The sequence below is a fragment of the Tiliqua scincoides genome, chromosome 9 (assembly GCF_035046505.1).
Source record: "Tiliqua scincoides isolate rTilSci1 chromosome 9, rTilSci1.hap2, whole genome shotgun sequence".
Lineage (NCBI taxonomy): Eukaryota > Metazoa > Chordata > Lepidosauria > Squamata > Scincidae > Tiliqua > Tiliqua scincoides.
The window spans coordinates 5,856,720-5,872,414 of record NC_089829.1 but is presented as its reverse complement, the minus strand read 5'-3'; the positions used below and the strand labels follow the sequence as shown (position 1 = coordinate 5,872,414).

The following is a 15,695-nucleotide window of genomic DNA, read 5'->3' as shown; positions in this document are numbered from 1 at the left end:
CAGATCACAATTCCATAAGGAACCATAAAAAGAAAGAGGAAAAAAGAGAAAATTTTCCAGATCTCTAGAATTCCTTCTCTCATTCTTTTTTCTTCCAAACAAGTTGCTTTTGGATCCTCCTGTACGGAAAGCACTTTTGACACTGAAACATTTCACCAAGGTAGCAGTAAATAATCCGAAGTCAGTCCTGTAGAAGGAACTGCTTAATGACACTGTCTGTAGCGGTTCAGGCTTTCCCTCATGAAACTTTGAACCAACAGTTCGTTCTAAAAGTTGGATATTTGAAAGGGGCTTGTGTCTTAAAATTGTCATTAATGGGTATTGCTGCTTCAACTATTTTTGTCAGCTGAAGTGAGAAATTTTAATTATAAGGCAAGTTATTTTAAAAAATTGCAAATTAAATTAAAATAAATTAAGTTATAATTAAGGAAAGCAAAAAAAACAACAACACTAAAATATGTCAATTAAGATAAAAGAGATCCCTTGATGTGTGTAAAAGGAAAGAAATCTGCAATCTGAATTCCTTGTCCGTGACACCAGAAGCATCCAGTAAAATCTGGTATTATGAGATCCTCAGAAGGTTACATACAGACTTTGTTCGAGTTTTTCCAGTAACAACACTGACACTGAATCAATGAACAACACTGAACAACAACAAGGCACTGAATCAAGATACAAAATTTCAGTAAGGGATTCTTTTCCGAATCTTACAGTTACAGAACGAGGCTTACAGTTAAAGAAATGAGAAAAGACAGAGGCGCAAGGCTGAAAGATTCTGGATACTCACTCTTTCCTGAGCGAATTCTTCCTAGAGAAGGAGTATCTGAACCTCCCCGGGGCCTGGGGAACACAAGCCATGTTCCCCATGTTGAGAGTGAGCGCAAACTTGTATAATCCAGGAACAGCTGGGGGAGAACAGAAGCAAAGGCAGGCTGAAGCACAGTGAGAGCATGAAAAGCCAGGAGGTGTGTGCTGTTGGGAGTGTGTCATTCCCCACTTCCGCCTGCCAGTGTGACTCTTATGGGTGTGAGCTGGGAATAAAAAGCCTTTTGGCCCAAGGCTGTTTCACTGCTGGAGTGGATTCTCACTTCCCCTCCTAACAGACTCTCTGATCTGATAGCATAGACACACACACACACACACATACTTAGAAACCTGGGAAATAATTCTTTGCTTCTCCACCTTTCCAGGCAAACTGAAGTGGCCACTTAAGATCTCTGGAAACTGGAAGATTCTCTCTCTCTCTCTCTCTCTCTCTCTCTCTCAACCTGAGGTGCTTTGCAAATGGACTAGTAGTACGAAACTGCTGTCTGCTGAGTCAGACCATTGCTATATCCAGGTTAGTAGTGTCTGCACTGACTGGCAGTGACTCTCCAAGGTTTCAGACAGGGGGTCTTTCCCAGGACGACTTGGGTGGTACCAGGGATGGATCTGGGACTTTCTGCACTCAAATCACATGCTCTGCCACTGAGCTAGAGCCAGGGTGGTGTAGTGGTTTGGGAGGTGGACTTAGACCTGGATGATCCAAGTTCAAATCCCCCCTCAGCCACAAAGCTTCCTGGGTGACCTTGGGCCAGTCACTTTCTCTCAGCCTCACCTACCTCACAGGGTTGTTGTGAGGACAAGAAAGAGGGGAGGAGCAGCTGTGTAAATCGCCCTGAGCTCTTTGGAGGAAGGGCGATATAAAAATGTGAAAAATAAATAAATATTGCCCCTCCCCAAGTTTGACCTGTAGGCATCCCAGCAAGCAAAAATATCAAGGCAACGTCTAAAACAGGTTTTTCCTAAAAACTGTAGGCTTTACTTGTAGAGTATAAAAAGTACCTGCACACCATAGAACCTACTCACTTCTGGTGTGTCTGCCTAAGCCCCTGCTCTGGTGGAGCCAGAAGCAGACTCATCATGAGATGCAACAGGCAGCCTCCTCTGAGGTCAGGAAATTTTGTTGCATCTCTACCTCAGGAGAGGCTAACTGATTGGTCAGTCCAATCACACCTTAGGGAGAGATGCAGTGGAAGTATCTGCCCCAATGGAGGCTGGTTGGAAGAAGGCCAAAGCAGGGACTCATTCAGAGATGCAGAGGGCAACTTCTTCCATAGTCAGGTAATGTTGCTTTGTTTCTGAATGTTCTCAAACACAAGTTGAAAGGACGAAGGGCTAGAGCAGTTACTTGCCCAGAGATATCCCCAGAGGGGGATCAGTCATTAAACTCATAGGCACATTTAACTGTTTAGTTAATTTATTTCTCAAACACACATTAGGCGAGTGACCCGTTGATGTTTCACTGTAGGAGAAATACAGAGCTACCCAAAAGCGGGAGGGAGGAGGGGGGCTATACGAATGGCCCCTGTAAATGAGAAGGAATGTGCTGATCCCTGGAGAAGGGGAAAAATGCATCCCTTTAAAATCAGTTTAAAAAACTGAAGAGTCCTTTAGCCTCCTTAATGAGAGGGGGGCAGCTGGTTGACAATCCATCAGTCCTTCTCTCTCCAGCGGACCCCTCCCTTCCCCCTAAGCACGTGAAAGAAAGGTGATCACTTTGCATTGGTGAAGGGAGGGGCTGAGTGAAGCGCCTTTGTAAGCACTTGGAGGACGACCGATTGATGGATTGTCTTCTTAATGACTCTTATCTTACATCACAAAGGTCAGCGAGGCTATTTTTAAATCACTGGAGCAAAGAAACTTTGTTTTTTTAAAATGGATTTGCTATAGTGCATTTTTTGCCATCCATTTTTGAGTGCTTGGAGTGGAACCCACACAAATAATGAGTCTCAACCTGTACTGTATAATGTAATGTGCACTCTGAACATACAGAGCTATAAAAGCACACAGAAGCTCTTGTCCTAGGAAGGCACACATCACTTTTACACCCCAAAAGTGGGGAAGAGTATAACCTTAACACTGTCACGTGAGCTTACCCCCTGCATTCCTGAGTGAGTCACTGTTTTGGTGGTGCCTCCAAAGGCAGGTTATCCAGTTGCATCAGGAGCGACTGAATGACACAATTGCACCTGAGACAAGAAATGACAATATATTACACATCTGCGGCAGAGGCCACTGATTGGAAGGAGGAAAGTCTTTGCGGCGTCACTTGTGACAAGATCATGCAAGGACAGCCCTGTTGACTCCCCGGGTCAGCTGCAAGGAGTAAAATCTGGAGTCCCTGGACTGAGTCTGTTGCATGGCTTATGTCTAAGGCAGGGGTGCCCAAAACACCGCCGGGGGGCCACCTGCGGCCCTTGGGAGCTCCTGATCAGGCCCTCAGGGAGCCCCCAGTCTCCAATGAGCCTCTGGCCCTCCAGAGACTTGCTGGAGCCCGTGCTGGCCCGATACAACTACTCTCAGCATGAGGACGACTGTTCGACCTCTCACCTGAGCTGTGGGACAAGGGCTCCACTACTTGCTGTTTGTGATGCAGCAGTGGCAGAGAAGGAAAGGCTGGCCTTGCTTTGTGCAAGGCCTTTTATAGGCCTTGAGTTGCTGCAAGACCTTCGTTCATTCATATAAGCGCCATCTCTAATAAATTCATTTATGTAAATTTATTCAAATTTTAAATGGAAATTAATTTTTTTTCCCGTCCCCCAACACAGTGTCAGAGAGATGATGTGGCCCTCCTGCCAAAATGTTTGGACGCTCCTGGCCTAAGGTAAAACAAAAACTTCACTTGATGTGACAGTACTTCAGAATGCAATCATCCTATTAGCTGGCAAAATCCAGAATGAAATTAACACATGCTGAGGATTTGGGGCATTTCAAGGACTAAAACCGGTCAAAGATACAAATGTACATTCAACTCAAGAATATTCTTAGCACTGTAATTTGCACCTGATGTGGACTTTTTCTCAAACCATCTTTTGTGTGTGTGTGTGTGTGTGTGTGTGTGTGTGTGTGTGTGTGATTATCATTAAGAATATTTATATAGTGCTTTTCATAAAATAAATCAAATGGTTCCCTGTCCCAAAACAGCTCACAATCTAAAAAAGAAAAGTACAGAAGAGACACCAGCAACACTCACTGGAAAAGGCACCATGCTGGGGTGAAGAGCATTGCTCTCTCCTTGAATTGAATATTAGAGGGCACCACTTTCAAAGGTGCCTCTTTAACCAGTTAGTGGGGGGCAAATTTTCAGCCTCAAAACAACACACAGGAGACAATTAAACTTCATAGGTTACATAGGAAACTGCCTTGTACAGAGAGCCAGCCCCTCGATCCAGCTAGCTCAGTACTATCAACACTAACCGATTGAGGGCTCTCTAGAATTTCAGCTGATGATTTCCCAGCAATACATGGAGACAACTGAAATCAGACCTGGGACATACATGCAAAGCAAAGCGTGCGCTCTACCACTTAGCTATAGTTCCTTCCCTAATTTATGAGCAACTAGCTGCTTCTAGCCACTCTGCCAAGACTCTGTTCAACTCCATCCATAGCTATTCATTTTGCATATGGTGGTTTCCCAACCCTCCCCGTGCATCTCAGTCCTAATTGAGGCGGCCCCTATCCCTGTGCAGTTGTGTTTAATAAGTAAAAGACGCTTCCGGTTGGAAGCATGCCTGGATAGCATGCATTTGAGAGCACCTCTAATTTGACCCTGACCCCTGGCAGGTACATTTGGGCTATTGAAGGAGGCCTGATGTATTCCTGAAACAACTTCAGAATCTCAGCTTGGTTTATCATCCAGTGTAATTCAACTCATACATGCACCATTCAGTCCACCCCACATCAGAAAGACAGTTTCTTGCCTACAAAACAGCCCCTTGTCACAAACTGGCCGGCCTCCGAGGTGCTGCAGCACTTTGAATCTCTTTGTTCTTGCAGACAAATGTGCCTCCTTTGCTGGAACGGACCTTGATGATTAAAAAATTTTCTTTCCATCCGTGAAGCTGAATATGCATTGGTGAGATCCCGCTGTGGAAAAAAGGATTGCCATTGGACCATGCGGCTGAAGGTTGGTCACACCGGGACTCTCAAGAATCTGCAGAAACAGTCATCACTCACGGCCCCAACATATCTAGCACTTGCCTGAGTTTTTTCAAAATTTCATTAAAATGTTTGCAGTCATACCAGTTCCATATGAAGCTATCTTACAATGAATCTGACCCTTGGTCCATCTAGCTCTGACATTTGGACACCACCTATCAGCTATCACTTCCCCTTGCAATATGGGCTTCTTGGAAGCCTGTGCTTTGCTCAGAGCAGTTTTCATCTGTCTTCCATCAATATGAGATCCCAAAGACCATGCAGAATCAAAGTGTGGGCAAGCACATCCCACCAGCTGACTCACTTCAGATTCTCATCCGGTGAACCCTGCTGCATTATGTCCACAAAAGTGCCTCAGTCCTGTGTGAAAAAGTAACAGCTGTTTCCTCGTGATAGAGAAAAGGCAGCTTCAGATAAGCGTTAACAGATGCCAGTCGGCCAGCGGAACACATCGCCACAGGGTTGCCTGATTGCCGTAACGGATTTCAAATTCAGAAGGAAACGTATGACAAATGGAACCGCTCACAGCTTGTTTACCAAGAATAGTCAAGAAATGGAGAGTGCTGAATAGAAGGAAAATATATAGGCGGCTAAGCCAAGGTCACCTCTGAGAAAATTATGCCAAGCATCCCACTGTTATTCTGCAAATGGTCTTGGGGCTAGAACTAGGCAATTAATGGCAGATGTAGGATTCCTAACCCCCTTATACATGGCTAATATACAAAATATCAGGGGAGGGGGACATTTGCAAGAGAGGGGCAGCAGGTGGAGATGCTCACCACTTTTCCCCGGACAACCCTCAATTCATTTGCCAAAATTAGGGCCCAAGCCTATCTAATTTTCCGGTGCTGGTGCAACTGTGCCAATGGGGCGTGTACTGCATCCTACGGTGGGGAGGCAGTCACAGAAGCCTCCTCAAAGTATGGGAACATTTGTTCCCTTACCTCGGGGTTGCACTGGTGCTGGAAAGTTGGATAGGGTTGGGCCCTTAATCTCCTGCTCTTTCTCCAGGGATGGTGTATGTCGTCCTTCATTTTCCATTTTATCCTGTGAAGAAGATTAAGGCTGGTGTGGGAAGGGGGGGGGGAGAGATTGACCCAAAGACTCCCAGTCAGTTCCTCACTAAGTAAAGAATTGAACTGAAGTCCTCCCAGTTCCAAGTCCATCACTCTAACCCAGTGTTTCTCAATGTTTGTCCTCCACCCTGCAAGTTCACATGGCTCACCTATTCGAAGTACCACCGAAAGTAACTGGCGATGACCTCATCACCAGTTATTTCTGGGTTGGGAGGCCAGATGTGACATGACAAACACCAGTAAGAGGCTCAGGGGAGACCAGAGGCTCAGGGGAGACCAGTGTGTGGAAAAACATGCTTTGGAGCTCTGCCGGCCGAACTGAGCCAAATCAATCCTCCTATCACGGTTCTTTGCATCGTGTTCCTGGTCTCACTGCTGGGTGGTAAGTGTTCTGGGGTCCTGCAAGAACCACTGGTGGTCCCTGTACCACTGGTTGAGAAACATTGTTCTAACCCCTTGGATATTTTTGCCTCCGTGGGGGAGGGGTGTCTGATATGCATGTACTGATCAAGTGAGAGAGCACAATGGTTAGAAAGCTGGACTTAGGGCCAAACTAGATGTCAGGAGTCCAGGTACTGAATTTTCTGTGTGCTTAAAAAAATTAAAAGATAACGGAAACTGCAGGAAAAGGAGAGGAGAATCAGTTCAAAGATGAAGTGCTGGGGAAGGGGTTGAACTTTCACCTTGCATTTCCCTGATCCAAATTGCTCCAAAGCTGCTACTATTTTTATCATAGGGGAAGTGATAGAGAGTGCATTTGGGTACGTTCGGGGATATTATTATTTTTTCCCAATGAGGCAAATAGGAGCTGAGAGGATTAATTTTAGCTCCCCTATAGCTGCCTTCTTTTTGGGGGTCTCCCCCAAACATTGGTAATTTTTGTTTTTTCCTTACATTACCCCAATTGCACCCATTCTTAGTGGGTATCACTGGGTCTGTCACTATCTTGTGACCTAAGCAGCCTACCTTATAGGCTTGTTGTGAAAGCAATAAGTGTGAGGGGTGGGGAAAAGAGAACCTTGGGCAGGAGGTCTGGTCTAGAGGGGCAGGAGGTCTGGTCTAGAGGGTTGAGCCTCCATTTGCCTGAAGATGACATCTGAAGGTCGCCAGTTCAAGGCCACCGGCACTGTGCGACCTTGAAGCAGCTGACAAGCTGAGCCGAGCTATTCCATCTGCTCCGAGCGTGGGAGGATGGAGGCCAGAATGTGCGACCAGAACAAGAAAGAAACATCTGAATGTTGTGGTTTCTTGAAAGATAGAAACCTTCTTTCAAATTGTAAAATCCCTACGGGGATTTAATTTGCCTGCCTATGTAAACCACCTTGAATAAAGTCTAAGGAGAAATCTGAGGACCAAGAAAGGCGGTATAGAAATACCTGTATTATTATTATTATTATTACTATGCTATGAGCTCTTTGGAGGAAGGGTCAGATAAAAAACAAGCAGCAAGTGACCAACAAACTGGGTATAAGCACCAAGGGTATGTGAAAGGTTGCAGAGGGGACAGAGTTAAGTATCCTTGCCCACAACTTCTCCTCTGTAAATATCTCCCCTTTGATCTCACAGTATATTGCACCCACTTCCAAAATTTAGTTTCGGCCTGATTTGGTGGGAGCTTGGGCTCAAAGTAAATCCAGTTCCAGCTATTAAACACAATACTTTTTCTCAACCACTTGAGAAAATGTCCTGCAAACAAGGCATTTTTTAAAAAAAACCCCAAAGAGGGTTGGTTAGCAGACAGGCTCTGTGCTTGGAAAAAGTTAATGCAACTCATGGTTATTTATAGAAATCCAAGACTGAAAGAAGGGGCTGGACAGCAATTCGACAGCAGGTGGGGAGCTGTGCAGGGAAAATGAATACTCTGCTGACCAATCCCACAGACATACTGGAGTATTACTTACACCAACATCACCCTTCTTGTCCACATGAATGTCCTACCAGCCTTGGGCTGCAACGATGCAAGCTTTTGAGTTACATGGAACTATTCCTCAGGTTAGATGTTTAAAAAAAAGTGGTGAAGAGGGGAAGAGAAAAAGAAAAGAGATATTCCTGGGTAAGAACATGCTGTTTTTATCAAGTTAACATCTGAGGACATTTTTCTTTCATCTGTCTTGTGGAACATGCACACCAAACACTGCAGAAGCAAGAACATATTCAAAAACTTTCCCGGCACCCAATAATTAGCAAAGAAGTCTTGAGTTTGAAAAATGCCAGAAAATTTGGACTGAATAAACTTCATATACATGCTGGGGCTAAGAATAGGCCCTCGGTTTGGCTGTACTTGTCGTAAGAGGCGACTAAACAGCCACCGGGTAGATGGGACTCGTCAGCCTGGGAAGGCAGCTCATCTGAGAGAAGGAAAACTCTGATCCCAACCCTCCACTGCCTTGTGGCTACATCCAGTCATGGAAAAGGCTTCAGGAGTCAACCCTGAGGCAAAATCCGGAGCTGGAGTCCCTGAGGCAGTTCATGGCTGAACACAGTCGCGTTCTGGCAACTCCTGCGACGCCGCTGGAACCAACCGTATTGGCCTCTGCCTTTCCATTGGACCATTTCAGCGACGTGGAGAGGGGGGATTTGCTGCATGGGTAACAGCCTATCCTCCATACCTACTTTACCCAGGCTTCGCGCACTGGAGAGGACACTCTGTTCCGGAACCACCATTCAGAGCGTGACACCATAGTCTTCCGAGACTGAAGGATGCCAACATGCATCACCATAAATGTGTCCTTTATGTAACAATTTAAGGGCACAATCCTAATCCACTTCCCAGCACTGACATAAGGGTAGTGCAACTTCGAGGTAAGGCAACAAACGTTGCCGTACCTTGAGGAGGCCTCTGTGCCTGCCCCCCAACTGCAGAATGCAGCATATGCCCCACTGGCACAGCTTTGTCAGTGCTGGAAATTTGGTTAGGATTGAGTCCTAAATTAGCTTTGTATCGCTTTATCTTAGTAATAATTACAATTGTGCAAGCCAGGGTTATTGTATTAGAGAGGGGAAAGTTGGGGCAGAGAAACCCTAGCTTGCCAAAGACCACCTCTTGGGTCCACAGTGGAAGTTAGATATGCACCAAGGGCTTCTTGGGTCACTGTCTCTGTTGATTTGCTTAGCCACTAAGCTACAGGAATTCTTGCTTGAGTATTTTGTTACAGTGGTGAAAAATAAATACAGGAGCATATAGCAACATCTAGAGCACAGTTATATCCACAGGCCTGCTCCCCTTGAAGACACTTCAGGCCCCCTTCTGAATTTTAACTTAAAAAATAAAAACACAACACCAAGTTTCTAGTCCTTTAGCTCGTGGCGATAGAAAATGCGAACAGCAAAAAGTAATCTAAATACTTTTAAAACATATTTATCTACCTGTATTTGTGGTTCAGGCTGTGTGTTGGCAACCTTCAGTCTCGAAAGACTATGGCTTTGAAAGGTGGTTCTGGAACAACGTCTAGTGTGGCTGAAAAGGCCAATTCAGGAGTGACAATCCCTTCCACACTGGGAGCAAATGCAGTCTGTCCCTGGTCTGTCTCCTTGGTTATGGGCCTTCCTTCTTTGCCTCAGACTGTTGGCCAAGTGTCTCTTCAAACTGGGAAAGGCCATGCTGCACAGCCTGCCTCCAAGCGGGCCGCTCAGAGGCCAGGGTTTCCCACTTGTTGAGGTCCACTCCTAAGGCCTTCAGATCCCTCTTGCAGATGTCCTTGTATCACAGCTGTGGTTCAGGCTAATCTGCAATGATTTTCTGAGCCAAATTGCTGCAGCATTTCTGGCTACGGCTCTGTTCCAGACCTGCTTCCACCTCCCCACCATAGAAAAGTGGTGAGCAATTTGCAAAGTTATGCACTACATTTAAAAATAAAAATAAAAATATTTGCCCAAATACAGTGACTGTCGCACTGGTGCCGAGTTTCCTAGAAAGGTCATAAATCCTGAAAAGCCCAGAGAGCTTCACAGCCAGAGTGAGGCAAACTGATAGGGGTAAAGTCAGCCCCCTTGCCTGAAGCAAAGTGCTCCCTTCATCTCTCTCCCCATGTGGAATGGAAAAGTTCCAGTATGCTGTGCAGGAGAGCAGGTGTGACTGGCAGCAGCTGCTGAAGGGCTGTCTGGTCTGGTCTGATCTTCAGCAGGTTTTTCTCCTGCTGTCAAACAGAGAGGATTGGACAGCTCCTGCCCGAGGGTGGTATCTGGGTTGTCGTAACTTTCAAAGCGAATGGAAGAAATGATTGCATTTTAATTCCCATGAAAAGCAAAAAAAAAAAAAAAAAAAAACCAACAAGTTGGCATACAAAAAGAATCTGTGTGTGTGTGTGGGGGGGAGATACCGATAAAAGCCATGATGGAATCTAAATGGAACCTTCACATACCAACATCAGAAGAGCCCTGGCTGGATCAGGGCAAGGGCTTATCTATTCTCACAGTGGTCCACCAGATGCCTCTAGGACAGGGGTCTCCAAACCCCAGCCCAGGGGGCCAGATGTGGCCCGCAGCAAGCCTCTTTCTGGCCCACAGCCAACCTCTTGTCCCCTGAAAGCCTCTGGCCCACTCAGCTGAACATGACCAGAACTGTGCTCTGATTGTGTCTGGAGGGTGTTCTGAGGGCCAGAGAGGTTGAATGAATGAGTCCATTTATTCATTTATTCACTCATCTAGTTTTTTTTTCCAGCCCTCCACACCACACCAGATATTTCATGCAGCCCTCTGGCCAAAACGTTTGAAGACCCCTGCGCTAGGAGCTCACAAGGCCACAAGAACCCTGTATCCTGTTGCTCATTGGCAACAGGATGCAGATCCTTGCATCTGGCTGTCAGAGATATGCTACTTCTAAAACCTGACAGTGCAGACAGTTGCAGACTTATAACCTGTGGTGAAAATTTCTTCCTTAAACCTGTCCAATCCCCTTTTAAAAGCAGCCATGCTAGGTGCCTTCACTACATCTCGTAGCAAGGAGTTCCACAGATCAATTACACACTTTGTAAAATAGTATAGGTCGGTGTTTCTCAAACTGTGGGTCGGGATCCACTAGGCGGGTCCCCATTCATTTCGATATTTTATTTTTAATATATTAGACTTGATGCTACCATGGTGTGTGACTGCATTTGAGGAAATGTTGCAGACCTGTACTTTTAACAAGCTACTGTGTATATTCTTTGAACAATGATAGTCAATGGGATTTACTCCTGGGTAAGTGTGGGTAGGATTGCAGCCTAGGATGGTTAAAAATTTTCCTGCTTGATTATGTCACTTCGAGTCATGACATCACTTCCGGTGGGTCCTGACAGATTCTCATTCTAAAAAGTGGGTCCCGGTGCTAAATGTGTGAGAACCACTGGTATTCGTATTTCCTTTTGTCAGTTCTTCTAACTCTCCTGCCAGTCAATTTTAGTGGATAGGAACACCTGGTCCTGGTGCTGGGTAAGACGGAAAAGAACTTCCCTCTATACCAGGGGTGTCCAAAGTTTTTGGCCGGAGGGCCACATCATCTCTCTGACACTCTGTCGGGGACCGGGAAAAAAAAAGAATTTACATTTAAAATTTGAATAAATTTGCATAAGTTTACATAAATGAATATATTAAAGATATTAACAGTATTCATGATGAACTTATATGAACGAATGAAGGTCTTGGAGTAGCTCAAGGCCTATAAAAGGCCTTGCACCAAGCAAGGCTGACCTTTCCTTTGCTGCCTCTGCTGCATCCCAGACATGAAACAGCAAGCAGTGGAGGGAGCTCTTATCCCACAGTTCACGCGAGAGGTCAAACAGTTGCCCTCACACTGAGAGCAGTTGCGTTGGGCCAGTGTGGGCTCCAGCAAATTGCCAGAGGGCCAGAGGCTCATTGGAGACTGGGGGCTCCCTGCGGGCCGCATTGAGAAGCCTTGAGGGCCGCATGTGGCCCCAGGGCCGGGGTTTGGGCACCCCTGCTCTATACATCCCATGCATAATTTTGTATGTCTCAATCATGTTCCCCCTTCTGTCTCCTTCTTTCTAGACCAGGGGCGTCCAAAGTTTTTGGCAGGAGGGCCACATTGTCTCTCTGACACTGCGTCGGGGGCCGGGGGGGGGAAGAATTAATTTACATTTAAAATTTGAATAAATTTACATGTTTACATGAATGAATAGATTAAAGATGAACTTATATGAATGAATGAAGGTCTTGCAATAGCTCAAGGCCTATAAAAGGCCTTGCACAAAGCAAGGCTGGCCTTTCCTTTGCTGTCGCTGCTGCATCACAGACGTGAAACAGCACGCAGTGGAGGAGCTCTCATCCCACAGCTCACACGAGGTCAAGCAGTTGCTCTCACACTGAGAGCAGTTGCATCGGGCCAGTGTGGGCTCCAACAAATCTCTGGAGGGCCAGAGGCTCATTGGAGACTGAGGGCTCCCTGAGGGCCGCATTGAGAGACCTCAAGGGCCGCAAGTGGCCCCAGGGCCAGGGTTTGGGCACCCCTGTTCTAGACTGAAGAGCCCCACTGAGATATATCCTCTTCATAAGTTGCCATGCAAATGTACTATAGAGTTAATCCAAGTAAAGCGCTTTAAATAAATGAAGAGGCACACTTTGCGCAGCCACTTGAATCTCATTTCTTTGACTCCAACAGGTTAAATGGGAAGTATGAGGGCGCCCTCTTTTGGTGCTTGCGGCTTCAGTACGTCAACCATTGTATTGTGTTGGCGTGGCAAGTGCAAAGGGAACGGCAGGACACCCCAACTCCCTGCACCAGAAAGCAATTTAAAAGCCACCTCTCACCACCGTGCAAATATGGTGGTAATATTGCTCCCAGCCTGCACCACTTCAAACTGTATGATTTCATGGTTGAACTCTCCCTCCCATGGGGGAAAATCATCACCGCAAACAGAAAACTAGCAAATTAAGGAGGCTAGGATGGTCACTCTTGTTTGGTTATCATATATGCCAAATCACCAGGCCAGAACTCTAGCGCAGGGTTTTTCAGCTTTGCCCGTCTGCAAGTATCACTTCCCCAAGTACCACCATTGCCACGAAACCGTGGCAACCGTGCACAGGAGCGGACAACCCGCCCCACAGTTGGGGCATCACTCTGCACGATCCTTCCTACACAGTGCTGCTTTCGAAGGACCAGGCACATCTTGCGACTGTATAAAGTTACGCATTGCTTGGAGAGAGAGACTTTCCTCACCCCTCTCTCAAGACCAGGCATAGGGCTTGCCCAATGAAACTGACTGGTGGGAGATTCGGGATGGCCAAAAGGAAGGACTCAGAATTCGACCTCAGATTTGGAATTAGTCTCAGAATTAGAATTGGCTGCCACACATATTGTGGCACCTATGGCTGCCGCAATATGTGGCGATGGCCACGGGTTTGGATAGATCTAAGAGAGGACTGGACAAATCCACGGAGGTCCATCAATGGCTACTAGTCTTGATGGCTATGTGGAACCTCCACATTCAGGAGCAGTATACCTTAGAATACCAGTTGCAGGGGAGCAGTAGTGGCAGAAAGGTATGCCTTCCTCTCCTGCTTGTGGGCATCTTAGAGGCAGCTAAGGGACCATTGAGGGGTACGTGGTTGGCAACCTTCAGTTTCGAAAGGCTATGGTATAAGCCTACAGTACCCGGTATTCCCAGGCGGTCTCCCATCCGAGTACTAACCAGGCCTGACCCTGCTTAGCTTCCGAGATCAGACGAGATCAGGCATGTGCAGGGTAACAGTTGCTGCACTGAAACCCATTCATTTCCGGGCCCAATTCAAGGTGCTGGTTTTGACCTTTAAAGCCCTATTCTGCTCTGGGCCAGGGTATCTTAGATACCGCCTACTTCCGCACAATCCGGCTCGTCCTCTTAGGTAATCAGAGAAGGCCTTCTTACAAGTGCTGCCGCCTAAGGAGGTACGTGGGGCGGCGGCAAGAAATAGGGCCTTCTCAGTAGTGGCACCAACGTTACGGAACTCCCTTCCCCTTGACTTGAGAATGGCTCCCTCTCTTGAGACTTTTCGGCGAGGCCTGAAGACCCTTCTGTTAAACAAGCCTTCTGAGTTCATGGCCTTTTTAACATCTTTTCTACATCTTTTAGTATTTTTACAGACCTGATTCCTCTATGATCTGCTACTTTATGCTCTTTTTAGCTGTCTTTTTATCTGACTACTGTTTTTATGGTATCTGTTAATGTGTTTTTAATATGTTTTTATCTGTGTCTTAAATTAAGTTTTTATCTGTTTTTAACATGTTGTAAGCCACCCTGGGTCCCTTTTAGGGAGAAGGGCAGGGTATAAATAAAGTTTATATATTTATTATAAGAACATAAGAACAGCCCCACTGGATCAGGCCATAGACCCATCTAGTCCAGCTTCCTGTATCTCACAGTGGCCCACCAAATGCCCCAGGGAGCACACCAGATAACAAGAGACCTCATCCTGGTGCCCTCCCTTGCATCTGGCATTCTGACATAACCCATTTCTAAAATCAGGAGGTTGCACATAAGCATCATGGCTTGTAACCCAGAATGGATTTTTCCTCCAGAAACTTGTCCAATCCCCTTTTAAAGGCGTCTAGGCTAGATGCCCGCACCACATCCTGTGGCAAGGAGTTCCACAGACCGACCACATGCTGAGTAAAGAAATATTTTCTTTTGTCTGTCCTAACCCGCCCAACACTCAATTTTAGTGGATGTCCCCTGGTTCTGGTATTATGTGAGAGTGTAAAGAGCATCTCCCTATCCACTCTGTCCATCCCCTGCATAATTTTGTATGTCTCAATCATGTCCCCCCTCAGGCGTCTCTTTTCTAGGCTGAAGAGGCCCAAACACCGCAGCCTTTCCTCATAAGGAAGGTGCCCCAGCCCCGTAATCATCTTAGTCACTCTCTTTTGCACCTTTTCCATTTCCACTATGTCTTTTTTGAGATGCGACGACCAGAACTGGACACAATACTCCAGGTGTGGCCTTACCATCGATTTGTACAATGGCATTATAATACTAGCTGTTTTGTTCTCAATACCCTTCCTAATGATTCCAAGCATAGAATTGGCCTTCTTCACTGCCGCCGCACATTGGGTCGACACTTTCATCGACCTGTCCACCACCACCCCAAGATCTCTCTCCTGATCTGTCACAGACAGCTCAGAACCCATCAGCCTATATCTAAAGTTTTGATTTTTTGCCCCAATGTGCATGACTTTACACTTACTGACATTGAAGCGCATCTGCCATTTTGCTGCCCATTCTGCCAGTCCGGAGAGATCCTTCTGGAGCTCCTCACAATCACTTCTGGTCTTCACCACTTGGAAAAGTTTGGTGTCGTCTGCAAACTTAGCCACTTCACTGCTCAACCCTGTCTCCAGGTCATTTATGAAGAGGTTGAAAAGCACCGGTCCCAGGACAGATCCTTGGGGCACACCGCTTTTCACCTCTCTCCATTGTGAAAATTGCCCATTGACACCCACTCTCTGCTTCCTGGCCTCCAACCAGTTCTCAATCCACGAGAGGACCTGTCCTCTAATTCCCTGACTGTGGAGTTTTTTCAGTAGCCTTTGGTGAGTGACCGTGTCAAACGCCTTCTGAAAGTCCAGATATATAATGTCTATGGGTTCTCCCAAATCTACATGCCTATTGATCTTTTCAAAGAATTCTAAAAGGTTCGTGAGGCAAGACTTACCCTTACAGAAGCCAT

At 46.3% G+C, this 15,695-nt stretch overlaps 1 protein-coding gene and 1 pseudogene across 1 annotated transcript in view; both read right to left on the bottom strand.

Moving 5' to 3' along the window:
- PLEKHN1 (pleckstrin homology domain containing N1) overlaps nt 1-867 on the bottom strand; it is a 73,900-nt gene extending 73,033 nt beyond the window's left edge. The window contains exon 1 of the mRNA XM_066637391.1: nt 788-867. Coding sequence (XP_066493488.1) covers nt 788-867 — 80 coding nt within the window. The remainder of the gene's footprint in view (nt 1-787) is intronic.
- A 12,765-nt stretch (nt 868-13,632) lies between these two features.
- Nucleotides 13,633-13,749, bottom strand: LOC136660883 (5S ribosomal RNA; annotated as a pseudogene).
- Between the last annotated feature and the right edge of the window lie 1,946 nt (nt 13,750-15,695).